We start from the raw sequence: 14968 nt of genomic DNA, 5'->3' as shown, positions 1-14968 counted from the left end.
ACGAGAATTTGCCTTTGATAAATGGCCAAACGGTTTGAAAAGCTTCCATGGATTGATCATTTTAATGACAGTTTGACATGGATATTGGGGATGATCCAGGTCCGCATTGCTTGCGAGATACATTAAAGTACAGAAGAAATAATGGCTAACTCATGTGTATTTCTTCTCGTACGTTATTTTGTTTTTAAAGCGTTCATGGAATGAGGTTCCGGACGGTTCCGCCGATTTCGGGCGGTTTCGACGGTTCCAGACGGTTCCAAACGGTTTCGAAAATGCTGACGATTCCAGACGGATTTGAAAATTCCGAAAGTGCCGGACAGTTCCGACAGTTCTAGACGGTTCCGACGGTTCCGGACGGCTCCGACAGCTCCAACGATTCCGACTGTTACGAACGATTCGTTTGCACCCATCCGTTGAAACTGGTTCCGATTTTTTGGAATTCGTCAGGAATCAATTCCGATTTTTTTCCAATTCCCATCTCCAGTTCTGCTCTCATTCCACCGCCAATTTTGCAAACCATCTCTTATTCGATCAATTTTCCTCTTGTTTCATTCGCAGATTTTCGCGCCCTCCACAACATCGCACGCCGGGTGAAGAAAATTCCTATCCTTCCCGCCACCGGACGACCTCGACCAAGCAATTCATCATACCAGAAGGCAGCGCACATCCGCGGTCCGGATCTGGAGACCAGAAGCCGAAAAAAAGTGATTTAGATAAATGTGATTTGCAATTTGCTGCAGGGCGCACGTCTTAACTTAGCGAGCGGCGATCAGTTTTCCTCGCACCGGAAGTGTGACGCACACGGGTCCACTCAAACCGCAACCGCAGCAATTCCAAATCGCCAAACTCGCCAAGCAAAGCGATTTTTCTATTATTCTAGTGTTCTGGTGTGTGTGTACAAGAGCAGAGCGGAGCACAAACGAAAAACAAAAAGAAAACACACCCATCACTTCCACTTCCGGCAGAACAAATAATCGTAACAAACGATTTGGTGGGGGGGGGAGGGAAAACCTGACCGCGTGCGGCTGCTATGGAAAAGCTTTCGTCATGGGTTACTAGATGTAGTCGTTTAAAACCCGATTGCTTGCGATAAATGGGAATGATCTTGGTTTTTATTTTTAACCCCCGCTAGCTTCACTGTTTGCTTCCTCTTTTCTCCCAGCGGTCCCAGTGGGAAATCGGCGAAGAAAAACGACCGGCCCAGCTGACGATGAAAAGTGGCATTTTGAAAGTGGTGAAATGAATGCAGACGAAACCTCCAAATGGAAAAAAGGTTCAAAAAGCAGGAAAATAACATAAATTCAACTACCAGCCAAACCACCGCAGATTGCGCACTTGCTTCCCAATCCATATAAGGTGCAAATGTAAGTCGGTGGGCTGTTTTTTTTAAAGCAAGAAAATAGTGTAAAAGTGTTAGTGAGTGTGTGTGTGATAGTTTGTTTGTTTCTAAAGAGCTGGCCATATTTGAAAGGGCGCCAGAAAAACGCCTTTTTTTGCACGGAAGACGAAAAGAAAAACGGACGAATCTAGAAATCTAGAAAAGTAGGAGGAAAAAGCATCCCCGGAACTTAGCCAGAACGCGGTCGGGATGAGATTGAAAAATGTGAGAATTTTCTCCAGCTGTGCGACACTGCTGGAGCCATCGTAGTTGGGAAAGCGGGCGGTATACCATCGCGGGTATGCTCTCTTGCCCGTATTGCCAAAGGGCATTAACCTCATCCGTAAGAAGGGTGGGAAGGAGCTGGCTCTGGTAGTTTTGGCCCCCGGAACGACCGAGTTCTATTGTGGTCAGGGCCTAGTGGGCAGTTGGCGGTATACGTAACGATTCATTCAAACACATACACGGTTGCCGGCGAGAGAGCGAGTGTGTAGTGGTGAATCATCCACGGTTGCATAAAACAAGTGAAAACTCTCCCTCGAGCGTGTGTGGAAAATACAAGCTGCGTGTTTTGCTCAGCAGCTCAGAGCGACGGTTTTGCATTGAAAAATATAAATTGCATCCCGCTGCACTCCGAGGTGTGGGTGCTGCACCCAGCTTTGTGCCGTACGGAAATCGAAGTTGGCGAAGAGTAACGCAAGCCACAACAGCGACAAAAAAGGGGAAGAAAAATCGCAACCGGAAGTTGGAGTAGAAAGTGGTCGCGACCGAGGGAAGAAAATCGTTTTGTGAAGTGATTTCTTACTACTGTGAGGCGATCGCGAATTCGCCGTGGTGGTGGTCGAAGAAAAAAGAGGGAGTGAAGTGAAAATAGTACCAGGTCGTTGTTTGCGGCCACCAAAGCATAACAACCCAATCACCATGAAGTGTCACAAGCGGCTTACGTTGGACATCTGGATACTGCTGGCGTACGTGCTAGGTAAGTGGCTTGGTCTCATGATTTACGGCCATTTTTTTTGTATGTATGTGTGTTTGTGTCGGGAGGACCTTAAGAAAGCGAGGGAAGACATTTTTCTTGCGAGTGTGAAAGAATTGTTCTGAATGGTTCGGGGGGAAGGTGTCTGGGAAGGTGTACGAAAAATGGATTTTCCTAACGGTGTCACCAAGCAAGGGTCGGGGTATTTATTGCTTAGTTTCAGCATAAAGTAATAAACTATCTCAGAAAAGGAACGAAAACATGGCATGCCAAGCTTGTTGTTTGCAAGCGCATTATATTTCGTATGCAATGCAACTGCACTTCTTTTCAGGTGTTTTTCAGGCTTTTTTTGCTAAATAAAATATGCTTTCTACCTGGGAGACAAGTTCTTTGAGCAGATTTCTTATTGTCGTGTAGTTAACTTGGCACACTTTTTTATATGAAGCACGTTAAAACGATTTTATGAATTGAAGGTTTTTAAATATAACTTAAAAAGCAATTCTATTACATATGAGTTAAAAAAGTCGATGAGAAAATGCTGATTAAACTTAACAAGGGTTGAAATTATTGTATTGAATATAAATTTCGCTAAAGTAACTTTTGAAGATGATTCCGAAACAAAACTTCTTTCACTAATCAGAGCCTTGAAGAAGATAGCAGAGAATCAGCTTCACTTTTCCTATCCCTTCATTGATTTGAAGCCGCTTATGACAGCATGGTCAAGACACAGCTGTCCGACGCAATGAGGACAATTGGAATCCCGCCTGGATTCCACTACCTGTGTCAGGGCGATGGTTTGTCTTCTCTTCAATCTAGCGTTAGAGAGGGATCGATCCGTGACTCGGAGGTAGAAACTTCGGGAACCATCTGCTATAAGTCAATCTACCTCCTCATCATTACGTTCATAACTCATCATAATATCATTAGGTTGAGGAAATAATGGTGAAAACACCAGAGGCCATTTGCACACTGATTAAAGTAGGGATGATTCACAGATAGGCGTATACACCTTTGAAGTCTCGAAGTCGGCGGGAAGTCATCCAAAACTTCATCTGGCAGGATTCAAAGTTTAGCTCCGACAACAACATATTTAGAAGTTTAGATGCGTTCTATGAATACGTACAAAGCTGAGACTGTATAGAACATTTATCTCTGAGACATACTCCCCAAAACTAATCTCTGGGCTCAACTTATACGTCCCAACCAGGCCGCTTCGCCCAAGGAAGCTGCTTGACTTAGAGGATCGCCGAACCCGCTTTGGCACCTTTAATCCCTTTCTCCGTATGTGCCGTGAATATTATTGTATTAGTATTCGTCACCAACCGGACATGCCACGCGCTGCGCTTTTAAATTGTATTCGAACCGTTCGTCCTCATAACTGTTAAGTGTCTTAGCAATTAGGCTTCAAGAGGCCCTGCGTGACCCGTTGAATTATAATGACAATAAACAATACACTATGTCCAAAAATGACCTACACGAGCTCTATGAGCAGAGTAATAATCTCACATATTATCATTCATGAATTAGATAGGCCAGGCTAAGTTTGACCGCTGCAGGTCTTTTAAGGTTACATAGACCACATAAACAAATAAAATTTTACTACAAATTAAAATGAAGTGATACAGCAGCCAGAAAAACTGGGATTACTGATTAGTATACGAGAGCTATAGAGCGTTAGCTGAATCGTGTGGTGGGTTATATAGGACCAAATTATGATGGATTGAAGGCGTTGATGCATCTGGCAGGAAGGCTGGGATTACTGATCGGTAGACGAGAATCTAGATCGTTAGCGGAGTTCTGTGATTGCTACAGTGCTAAAAGGCAGGAGAGCCAGAAAAATAAGCATGTCACAAGCTCCTCTGAGCCATGGATTGTGTCCAGCGACAAACAAATTTTGTTCAAGGACAAAATGACCAAAGGAATTGTAACCACTTATGTTTAGATAATGACTAACTACAGGGTGCCGATCTTCACAAGGCAGGAGGTTCAAAAGAGGACACGTAAGCAGAGCGATCCAGTGGTGAGGCGACAACGGCGCCGGTCTTCATACGACAGGACCGGGGTTCAAATCCCATCCTGATCGTTCCCCCGTACTGATTGGACTGACTATCCAATTAGGTGGTATCATTAAGTCTAGTAAGCCAGAAATGGCAGGCCATGACCTTAAGAGGTCACTATGCCAAAGAAGAAGAAGAAGCAGGAAATGCTGGCCCAGGCCATTGCCAGATTGACAGAAGGTTAACAGAAGATGGCGCCGTAACTTGAGCAATATCAAAGACTTCTCTAGGAGATTTATACCGTGAAACAATTTTTCCATCTAGCAGCTTAAAAGAATCAAGCCTTTCATCTAGACTTTATCTTCTTCATTTCATTCAATTTCATATCAAAATCAACTTAAACATATTCCATTGTTCCTTTTGTTTTATTTATCCCTTTTAATGCTGCAGAGCCTTTAATTAAACGATTATCGCCATTCGTCGATCGGTGACGATTCGCTTGTTTGCTTGTCATAAGGAATGCATGCCGCATAACTGCCACGGAACAAAAAGCACAAAAATCATAAAACTCCTCCTTGCTTTATTAAACCACAAACGAATTTACGCCCCACACACACACCCAGGTGCTCCCTTGACCTAGTTTCTTGTGAAACGAATTATGTTGCGGATTTCGCCCGTTCTCCGCACATTTTTGCTTTGCGCTTTTCATTTTCACTACGGCTGCAAATTCTTAGCCATCGAAAAAAAGAAGAAGAAGCAAAACCAACCATCGAAAGCTCGCCGTACGAAAACACAAACAAACAAAAAAATGACATGAAAATTGATTAATGCTTTAATTGGCCGATTTTCCAAACGAATGGAAAGCGATGCGGATATATGTAGCCCAGCCTGAGATTGAGTTTTTTTCTACGGCACTTTTTGGTCGTTTTTATGTGCCAAAAATAAAGCTTCCACTTCTGGCACTTCTGTAGCTGTGTTTCACGCCGTTTCGAAAAGCAATCTAAATTGGGAAGCCCACAATCGTGATGCTGATTTCGGTTTCTGCTTAATTAGAAATTCATTGATAAGGAGTGATGGAGAATTCATAGCCTTTTGATAAATGTGACAATCGCTGCTTCGCTGGCCCTGGCAGCGCTTGATTGAGCGATAATCCTTATTGGCGTTGTTCTCTTTGCACTATGAAATTGAGTGAGAAACCTAAACTTTGAATAAATTATTTAAGCTTAAGTTTTTTAACTTTTAATTGATTTCACTTGCTCCAAGCTTTGCCCAACGCAGGAAGCAATCTTAGTGCCAGCAACAAGGAACTACCTTCAAAGTCTCATTGTTCTTCGATCGAACTTTCCCTCACAAGTGACCCATTTAAGTGATGCTGAATAATGAAAACGTTTTCTCACCTGCATTCTAAACAGCTTTTTAGATTAGCATGTATTTTTTTCCCTCCTCTCTAAACCACTCTCCGTACTGAGCTAATAGACAAAAGGTTAGAAAGCTAAAAGCACTGCAATGTTCCAGCAGCGCATCCATTTATTTTCATCTGCTGGCATACGGTGCCCGATGCACCATATCGGGACCTGCATATCGATTCGCCTTTTTTCCCCCAAAAAGCTTTCCCACTTTTCGTCTTTCACATCACCATCAACAATAGTGATGGATTCTTTGGAATGCACTCACGGTTTGACTTGCGATTCCGAAGAAATTGAAACGTCGGCTCCACGCGGAATCGTTCGGAATCGTCCGGACGGTTCCTGATTTCGAATAGTTTCACCGATCCCGACGGTTCCGGGCAGTTCCGACAGTTCCGACGTTTCTGAAAGTTCAGGCGGTTTAGGCGAATTCAACGGTTCCGACGGTTTAGAGGATTTCGACGGTTCTAACAGTTCTTAAGGTTCCAACCGTTCCGACAGTTCCGACGGTTCCGGATGGTTCGTTTACACCTACCTCCTGGAAGTGGTTCCGATTTTTTTCGTATCCTCCAGAACCAGTTCCGCTTTCTTGCCCTTTATTCCCATCTCTACATCACAATAATCACATTCCAGCGTTCCGTGTTCGGGCAGGGGAAAAAGTATTTCTCCCCCGAGTGAAATGCAGAACCATTCGAGCGATTAAAGTTGTTCATTCGCCGTGTGTGTTTGGTGCCTTTCTTTAAACTGCCTCCACACAGTCACACACACACACACACACCGAGTGAGACGGTTACATTTGGCACATACATCGTGTCCGCTGACAGTGAAACAAGCATTCGTCCAACGCGAAGAAAAGTCTCCATTTCGCCATTTTTCTTCTCCTTTAGATAGCGACTTTCTTGAAGCTGGAACAGTTGGAAGCGGAATGCTCTCCCGTGTCCTTTCATTTGGCCTCTGCTGTTCCATAAATCTTCCAAACCCCTGAGTGGGTGACCTGCACTCAGTCGAAATGGTGCTCGCAAGTGATTTTTCGTTGCACTTTTGCACTGCAAATGTTGCACCATCGAGTGTTTCGCTTCTTTCCGCACTCGAAGAAGCCGCTTTGTTTCTTCGCCCCGGAACGGAAAACAAAAGCGGGACATCTTTTCTCCGGCGCAAGCAGCGGAAATAGTTTCCCATTTGCTTCCCTCGTCCGGGCGAATAGTTCAGGGCCGAGCCCGGCCCGGATCTGCCTCGAGCTTCTTCCCAAAGCAATCGACGAAAGGCTCGTGTCGTAACCGGGCGGAATGCATTGCTTCCTGCGAGACTTACCGATGCTCGCCCGAGTGGAAAGCTAATCGGTAAGAAAAATGCTTACTACGGGAAAACTCGAAATCAATACCATTCTCCAAATGGTGCATTGGTCGAAGACACTGTGGAGTGTTTTTTTTTCCTCGGAGTTCTTCGCTTACAAGAGCTTGAGATCGCTGCCGTCACCCGTGCGCTAACATCGCATCCGAAGACAGGAAACTAGCGTATTTTTAAGTACTTTATCGTTGTTTCGTTTTGCTTCACGATACTAGCCCCTTTCGGAGCTCAATTATACACACACACATGTACACCACAACCCATCCCTTGGTGGGATCCTTGAGCATTGGTGATAAAATTGAAAAGTTGCTACACTGTCCACATCCGCTCTGCTTCAGTGGGCCTGCTGCTGGCAGTAGTGGCTGGTTCGTGACTGCGACAGTGCGATGGTCCATTGCGTTCGACTCCCAAGGGCGTAGAATTGATACGTTCGATTGGACGCGCAAAGCTAATGGATTTCTTATTCGAACTTTTGCTAACTTACTGCCGGTACCGGAACGTCTCACAAATGTGGGATAATATGACCATCTCGGTAGGTATCCCTTCACCCCCCCTCGCGGATGGCTTTTGTTCGTGTCTATTGCTGTGAAAGTTGATTATTTATGGGTTTTGTTAATATTTGTTGTTTTTAAGTTATCGACTGTTTGTATCTAGCTCTACTTTTCTTTTACTATATTCCACCGTATTCTGATCTACTTATTAGTCGAAATTGTTTCATGACTGACTTCAAATGTGAATTATCTCTTCTATAAGATACGCTATACCGTTCAAGTTCTTGTTACACTCGGATTAGGTCGGCGAAAATGCAGTGGCGGATCAACATAGGAGCAGAAGGAGCGGCCGCTCAGGGTCTCGTCGGTTAGAGGGGGCCTCATCGGTGAGAGAAATCCTGTTGTTTCCCTCTAACCTCACAATAAGAGGGGCCTCAACTGCCGTTCCGCATGGGGCCTCCAAATATCTTGACGTATCAGTGTGCGATCGCAAGAGCAGGAAGATCGCGATCGTTGAAGTCCATTGTAGGCACTATTCCCCAGAATAATGTGCCCTGGGATTTTTTTTTTGCCTACGTTGTTATCCGAAATCACAATCGTTCCAAGGTAGTAAATTGGTAGCAGAAGGTAGCAGAGCTGTGTCACCACGAGCTCATCGAGGTTATGTGTAGCGCTTTATCTCTGCCATAGCCTCCATTGTACAAACAGGTACATTGTCTTCGTCGCAATAATCCTCAGCCCAATCATATGGCCCACAAGTTCTCGATACAAAATGGCTAATAAGGCCTTCTTCCAAAGTCTTGTCTCGGCAGAAGGATGAAAGTACGCATCCTAATTGTTCGCATGAAAACACTGAGAACAGACGCTAGCTAGCCCTCCGCTACATTTGGCCATAGTACCTGTCCTCCGTATTGGTTGGATTTTGCTTGTATTTAGAGTCACATGTGAGCGCGTAATGGGTAGGAATAGGTTAAGTAATCCTTCATTAGACTTAGAATCGATACCTATACCAGTGCAGTATTAATACAACAGGTTTTTTTACAAATGTGGCTAAATTAGTCAGCAAATTAATATGCATGGAATACAAGTCAAGGAAGATCCATCCAAGATCCAAGAAGCTCAAAAAGAAAATTACGCCTGAACCTGCCTGAAGGAGAATTCTTAAACATTCCACAGACGATAGCGTCTATTGTGGATTCCCAGGCCTCAGCCACAACCAACCCGACTCATCCTTAGCACTATAGATACACAGCAGATATCCACGTCTAATGTGAAATGTTTAGACCTAATCGTTGACAACATGTCAACCGTCGAAACAAGGCTTTTCTTTTCCTAACCTTTCAGATTTTACGTGGCTTGTCACTATACCATCCCGAGTACTCTTGAAGAAGAATACATGAGCTAATCCTAAACCTGTCGGGACTGCTCTTTTTTGCGACTTTAATTGCATTTTCTATACTACCGAGAATAATAGACAAGTGATAGCTGAACAGTATTTTGATGGAGAAAGTAACACATTTTTCCGGCTTTGAATATCATGTTTCTTGAAGTAGTTATCTTTGCATTGTTGTGCAAATCCGCTCAGTCCAAAATGCTATACTCCCCGATGAATAAAAACAAATGATCAGCTATAATCTTTTCAATATTTAACTTGTTCTGACGCCAATTGTTTCGACCTGCTGTACGACCTTAACGACCGGTCCTCGTGAGCTACAAATCCGTTTCCTGCAACGCTGCACAGATAAAAACTTTTGCTCGTAACAACAAACTAATAATACTCCCAAACTACTTGCCCATCCGCCTGACTACTTCCCGGCTTACCATACGTACGGTGTAGCCACTTGGTTACAAATGCTCCTCCACACATCCTTTATGGTTCTTTTGTTATGCTGTCGACACGTGAGCGAGCTACTAAACTTATTCCGTGCCAGGCTCCGGAATCCGGACAGCCTGACGGTGCATCATTGGAATTTTCAATTTTTGTCGTTCGAACAGCTGGGCATAGGGAAAGCGTCTTCTCTATCGCTCCAAGCACCCCGGGGAAGTCTGTTTGATCCTCGCAAATTCCTTGACGCCAGCGTCAAGTCAAGAAGGTCAAGTGAATTGGTCATTACGTGAGCGACGGTATAAAACTGCCATCGCCATAAACACCGTATTTATGGCGCAAAAGTTCACTCACAGTTATCGCCCATCGGTGGCCGGATGCTGTGCACCGCCGCTAGACGACGCCGCTAGCCTTTTGCTGTGATGATCGCTGTGGTTGCCCGGCAATCGCCTACCCGGCTTCGGCTCGTAAATACATTGATTACATTTGATGGACAACGATCGACCCGTGCGTGCGTAATGAGACTTCGAACTTCGGTTGCTGGTGCATGGATTACCCGGCCCTGCCCACGGTACCGGAGATTGCTCCACAGGGCTTTATAGGGTGCGAGATTTCTGGGTGTTGTATTTGATTTTTTCTTCTAGGTTTTACAACCTTGCCAATAGCAATTTGGCACTCTTTATCGCGGGACCATTCGCGATCACCCCGATAGGGCAAACGGCACATCAAATATTTTGCTGGGCGAAAATTCCCCACAGCGTCGCAAGTGCTTCAATAATGTGTGTTCCCGGGCAATGTTGTGGTGCTCCTTTTCCGGTTCCTATTTTGCGATATTTTGTGGCCAAAATAGTAGCCGCCTAATGGGAGGGAGATTTTGGCAGGGGACCAAATGAGATTTTTTGATACTTTTTGCTGCCCCTTTTTACCCGGAAAAGAAGTGGAAGCTGACTGGAGCTCATTTGCATTCGTAATGAGTGCTTCAGATTTGTAATCGACGTGGTTGCGAGATTTGGAAACCTTCAAATATGCTAGCGTTGCATCGAACGAGGTCGATTGCGGTGGAATCAAAATGTTGCACTTATCTCGTCATTTTGTAAAGACGTTGAAGATGAAACGTTAATGACGTCGGATTTACTGTGCGCAGTGAACCGGTTTATGGCTCTGTAGCCAATAATCGAACGACCCACCTTAATCGGCCCCACCAAAACCTCGGCATCGGCTCACCGACCGAGTCAATGGGGATTTGATAGTTGTGCAGTAAAAAGTTGACCACAAAAGCGATGAATAATCCTCCCATCAAATTCAACATGGCGGTCATCTTCGGCCAACGAAGACGGACTTTAAGCGAGATAAAATGCCCCGACAAGCGAATGTCCCGAATAAATCCCGCTGACAGTTTATTCTGGGTCTGTTTGCTGCCCACTGTCCAGCAAATCTGTATCAAACGTTTGCCCCATTCGATCGATAATAAACAGCGCTAAAAGAGCAAAGTCACTACATTATGTCCATACAAACGCCTTTTACGGGCGTTCAGCTCTCGGTGTGAGTGTGTGTATTTTAGTGGAAATCATTTTTCCAACCACCCGGCCGGCCCGACCATCGTGAGTGGACCGATCGATTGATTGTGCACTCTCGGCGTGAATGCATCGATTAAACCACACAGCCAGCCGTGTTTGGTGCGAACAGGCAAGGGTGCAGGAGGCGTGGGTGCATTTGGATATATTAATGCTTACTTTTGTAATCGCCCATAAACTCGGCCCAACAACGGCCGATGGTTGCATTTATTTCCTCACGAACGTTCGGGCCCCGTCACGATTTATGACCATTTCAACGAGCGCCGATGAATGATTGGCATTCGGAGGGAAATTAATTGATGCCATTCGGGGTGCTGCTGTGGGTCAGTTAATGAGTCTCCGGGCGATCCGGGAGGCTTTCGCCGGTTTATGCCCCATTTATTACGTGCATTGTGCTTGGCAAAGTATGGGTTCGGGCGGAAATCGTTCATGAAAAGCGTTTTTCCGCTTGCCGGGGTAAATCTGTTTTGGGGAAGGATTTTGTTTACGAAAATTGTGTCCATATCCTAAGGTAATTTGAAAGGGTGCGATATTGAATTCTCCGGTGGATGATTCTCCACAAACTCGGCAAATGATGGTAGCAATTAGGCCATAATAATATCCTGCTAGAAAATGGGGTTTTTCGCGGTTGCACTACAAGCGTTATTTATAACCACCTTCTGCAGCTCCTGGTTTGTTTTATCTTGTTCAACACCGACGCTTCACATAAGCTCCCCAATGCGGATCTTCTTAAAATTGCATACGAAGAAAAATGACGCTCCGGCCTAACCTCAAAGACATCGGGACACGAAATTTGTTCCGACAACATTGGACAATATCGGAAAGAAGTACGGGCCAACACGTGTCCTTTTTTTTTTTTGCTGGGTTCCTGCATTGAACGTTGCGACCATAAATTAGCACCGGAAAAGGAAAAGACGAAGCAGCTTAAGCGATGGAGCTTCGGCTACCGTTGAACATCTTCAAGAATCGCCGAGCAACTGGCAAGTGCAAGCCAAGTGTGTACTCTCTCCAAAGCCTTCGCCTAACGAATAAATCTCTTCCGGTAAAAACCTTGGGCCTTCGTTTTATCTGTGCCAGAAGTGACAGAAAGAAGGGCACACGGTGGAGGACATTGCTATGCAGCCAGAGTCCTGGCTCCAGGTCCAGGTTTTGCGTTGCTTATAACTGTGAGCACCGTTTACCATTCATTGGACGACGTTTGGTATCATATTGTGTTCATGGCGTTCCACCCGGTTCTGGCTGGACGTTGGGTGTTTTGTGCAAACAAATGTTCAATAATGACACTGGGGAGCTGCGAGAAGGTGCCGCAGACCGTACGTGAATAGTTGAACGTGTGCTTTCGAGTGCCATCTGGCGGTGGGTAACGTGAACCACACACACACACACATACTCAACCTACTGCATCCGGATAGGGACTGGGACAGTTTGGAGACATTTTAATGGATCATTGTGCTCGGTATTTTTGTATGTCCAGCCATCGAGCCAACCTACACACGGTACGCATCCCTTGAAATGACGGTATGTGCTCGTGTCGCTACTTACGCACCGTTCCGACCCCCCCCAAAAAACCCGTCGATATGTATGTTGAGGCCAGCTGGTCCGCTGTGGTTTTGCATTTGGGGTTTTCTGCCGAAGGTCGTAAATTTTGCAGATTATAAATTCCACACAAGCGCAGCTAATGACAGCACGGTACCGCCGTACTACCTTACCCGGGGTAAGCCGCAATGCCATGCGAGCTGGAACTGTAGCCCATTTCGATCGGTCATTCGGTTGAAGGACAATCCCGGGGTTTGATGTTCGTGGGGAAAAAAAGAGGGCGTAATTAACTATGAACCAGTAGCCGGTACACAGCGCTCAGTGTGGGACAGCGTTCCCGTGACGGGAAGCTTTGAAAACACGCTTCGCGGGAGTGTTGCTCTCAATGCGATTGGGGGTTTTTGGAATCAGCGAGCCATTTTTTCCTCCAATTTATGGATATACGCAAGGCAGGCATCTGAATGCACTCTGGTCAGCCCCATCAACTGGTGTATCGGATCCGGCAGCCAAACGGGTGGGTGATGTCCGCCACACGTCCGGAAACGGTCCTGCGAGATCCTGTCGTTTTATGAAGTGCTTTCGAAGTTTCATCAACTACTGGCTGGTGTGGTTTTTGGCTGGTGGTGCCTAGTGGTCAATAAATATTTTTATGTCGTTCATTAAAACAAACTGCAAATATGCAAACTTTATATAGTGCTATAAATTTCTAGCTTGCTTTTGTTTTTTTTTGGTTGTGGTTGTGATTTTTGCGGCCCTCGAACCAAACGCACCACAGGAGATGTATTTTAGGTTGGATTAAAGTTGGGCAATCTTCGGTAGACACGGCAGGATTTGGGTCACATTCTACGTTAATAAATGATTTTTAATTCCAACTCTTCTCGCAACGAAAGCGAGTAAGTGACATTTAATCTGTTATACGCGTCAATTATGATTCGCAGCTAATTAAATTAAATCTAATCAATTACCACCGCAAAAGCAAACTACTTCCGAATTTTACTGCCAGCGTCCGTCCATCAGACCGGAGTCGAGAGCCGAGAGCGCATGCTAATGAAGGCGTTATCGTTCATTATTTAATAAGCAAACGTTCACACGACGCCCCGTAAAGTATTCGTGAGTCTGTCGAACACATTTTACCGGGAAACGGGCGACCGGTCTGATATGTGTGGGAACCGCCAGAGTTGATGCCCACCCGTGTATAAAATCACATCGCACGGATCTCAGCGTGGAGGCAGCGTATTATACATGGGGGCTTATTAAAATCATTAGAGCGAAACGGCAAAGGGTTCTAAAATATTTTACCTCCGAGCCATCACCAACCCATCCGCTTGTGGACCATTTGACGTGGGTGCTGAACGAGGCTGGGACACACAGCCCTAATTGTTACTCGCGCTGTATCCAGCACCCGGAAAGCAAAATCAACAGCCTGATAAAGCTGACGAATGTAAAAAAATGTTTAAACTACAGGCAGGAAAAATGTTACATTCCGACTCAAGAACGCAACCATTTTCCAGTCGCTACCAGGTCGCCTGCGTGAGATTCTGCAGAAATCTGATTAAACTTACGTACGGGTTTCCACACCCGGATACCAGGCGCTTAGGCGCGTGCAAATGAACGAATTAAAAGATTAGGGATACGTCGACGCGTGTCGAGAACGCTCTCTACGGAACGAATCGCTTTGAAGCGATGAGCCGAGCGCCCAAGCAAAAGCAAGACGATAACTTTACCAAAAGGCTCGTGGCAATAAAAAAAAGAACGTGTGGCGCAGATATGCTGGCCCACCGTAAGCTACCACCACTCGTGAGGCAGAAAGTTAAGAACTTCAATCCACACCGCAGCACGTGATCTTACCGGTTTCCCGGTGGGACTTATTTATTTAAGCACGCACAATAATGATATCTTCCGGAGGCGGAGCAATGCTTAATCCACAATGAATTTCCCAACAAGTTACCTTCCACGGTGTTTCGCTTTGCTCCAAATCTTTTTGGGGGGAGATTTTCTTTAGTTGTTATCTGTGCGTTTTGAGTGAAATAATTTCATCCACTTCTGTTTTGGGGGGTCGGTGGTTCTTATACGCACACGCACTCCTTTTCCGGTCGACCCTCTCATGCAAATAATTTCTAATCTGCTGTGAGGATTTGGGAGTTTTAATTATTTTCAAAGCTTCATTAAGATATTCTTGTGCACACGTATGAGGATCGGTAAAGTTAAGCAAACCATACACATTTATTTATTATGTGCACAATCTATTTTATTTGAACAATTTTTTTAAGATAAACCACATTGCGGTTGTTTTAATATTGCAACACGTAAAATTAATCATTTGAAGGCTTTTAAACACGTCGAGTTTTTCTGCGCAGCCGTTAATCGTTCTGCGCCATGTTCGATCAATTCAAATTCAAGTTCGAAAACCGTCACTTTACCCGATTCGAACAACACAG

At 45.1% G+C, this 14968-nt stretch overlaps 1 protein-coding gene across 10 annotated transcripts in view; it reads left to right on the top strand.

Moving 5' to 3' along the window:
- The window catches only part of LOC118506050 (hemicentin-2-like), a 283028-nt gene that overhangs the window by 140054 nt on the left and 128006 nt on the right, over window positions 1-14968 (top strand). For 8 of the 10 annotated variants that reach the window (XM_036042691.1, XM_036042688.1, XM_036042689.1 and 5 more), the window contains one exon: window positions 1163-2357. In XM_036042691.1, the coding sequence (XP_035898584.1) occupies window positions 2300-2357 (58 nt within the window). In that variant the 5' untranslated portion in view covers window positions 1163-2299. Of the gene's footprint in view, window positions 1-558; window positions 2358-14968 lie in introns of all 10 variants that reach the window. The other 2 variants (XM_036042684.1, XM_036042693.1) reach the window with 1 other exon arrangement.

Source organism: Anopheles stephensi, chromosome 2, assembly GCF_013141755.1.
Source record: "Anopheles stephensi strain Indian chromosome 2, UCI_ANSTEP_V1.0, whole genome shotgun sequence".
NCBI lineage: Eukaryota > Metazoa > Arthropoda > Insecta > Diptera > Culicidae > Anopheles > Anopheles stephensi.
This window is presented reverse-complemented; position numbering and strand designations above follow the sequence as displayed.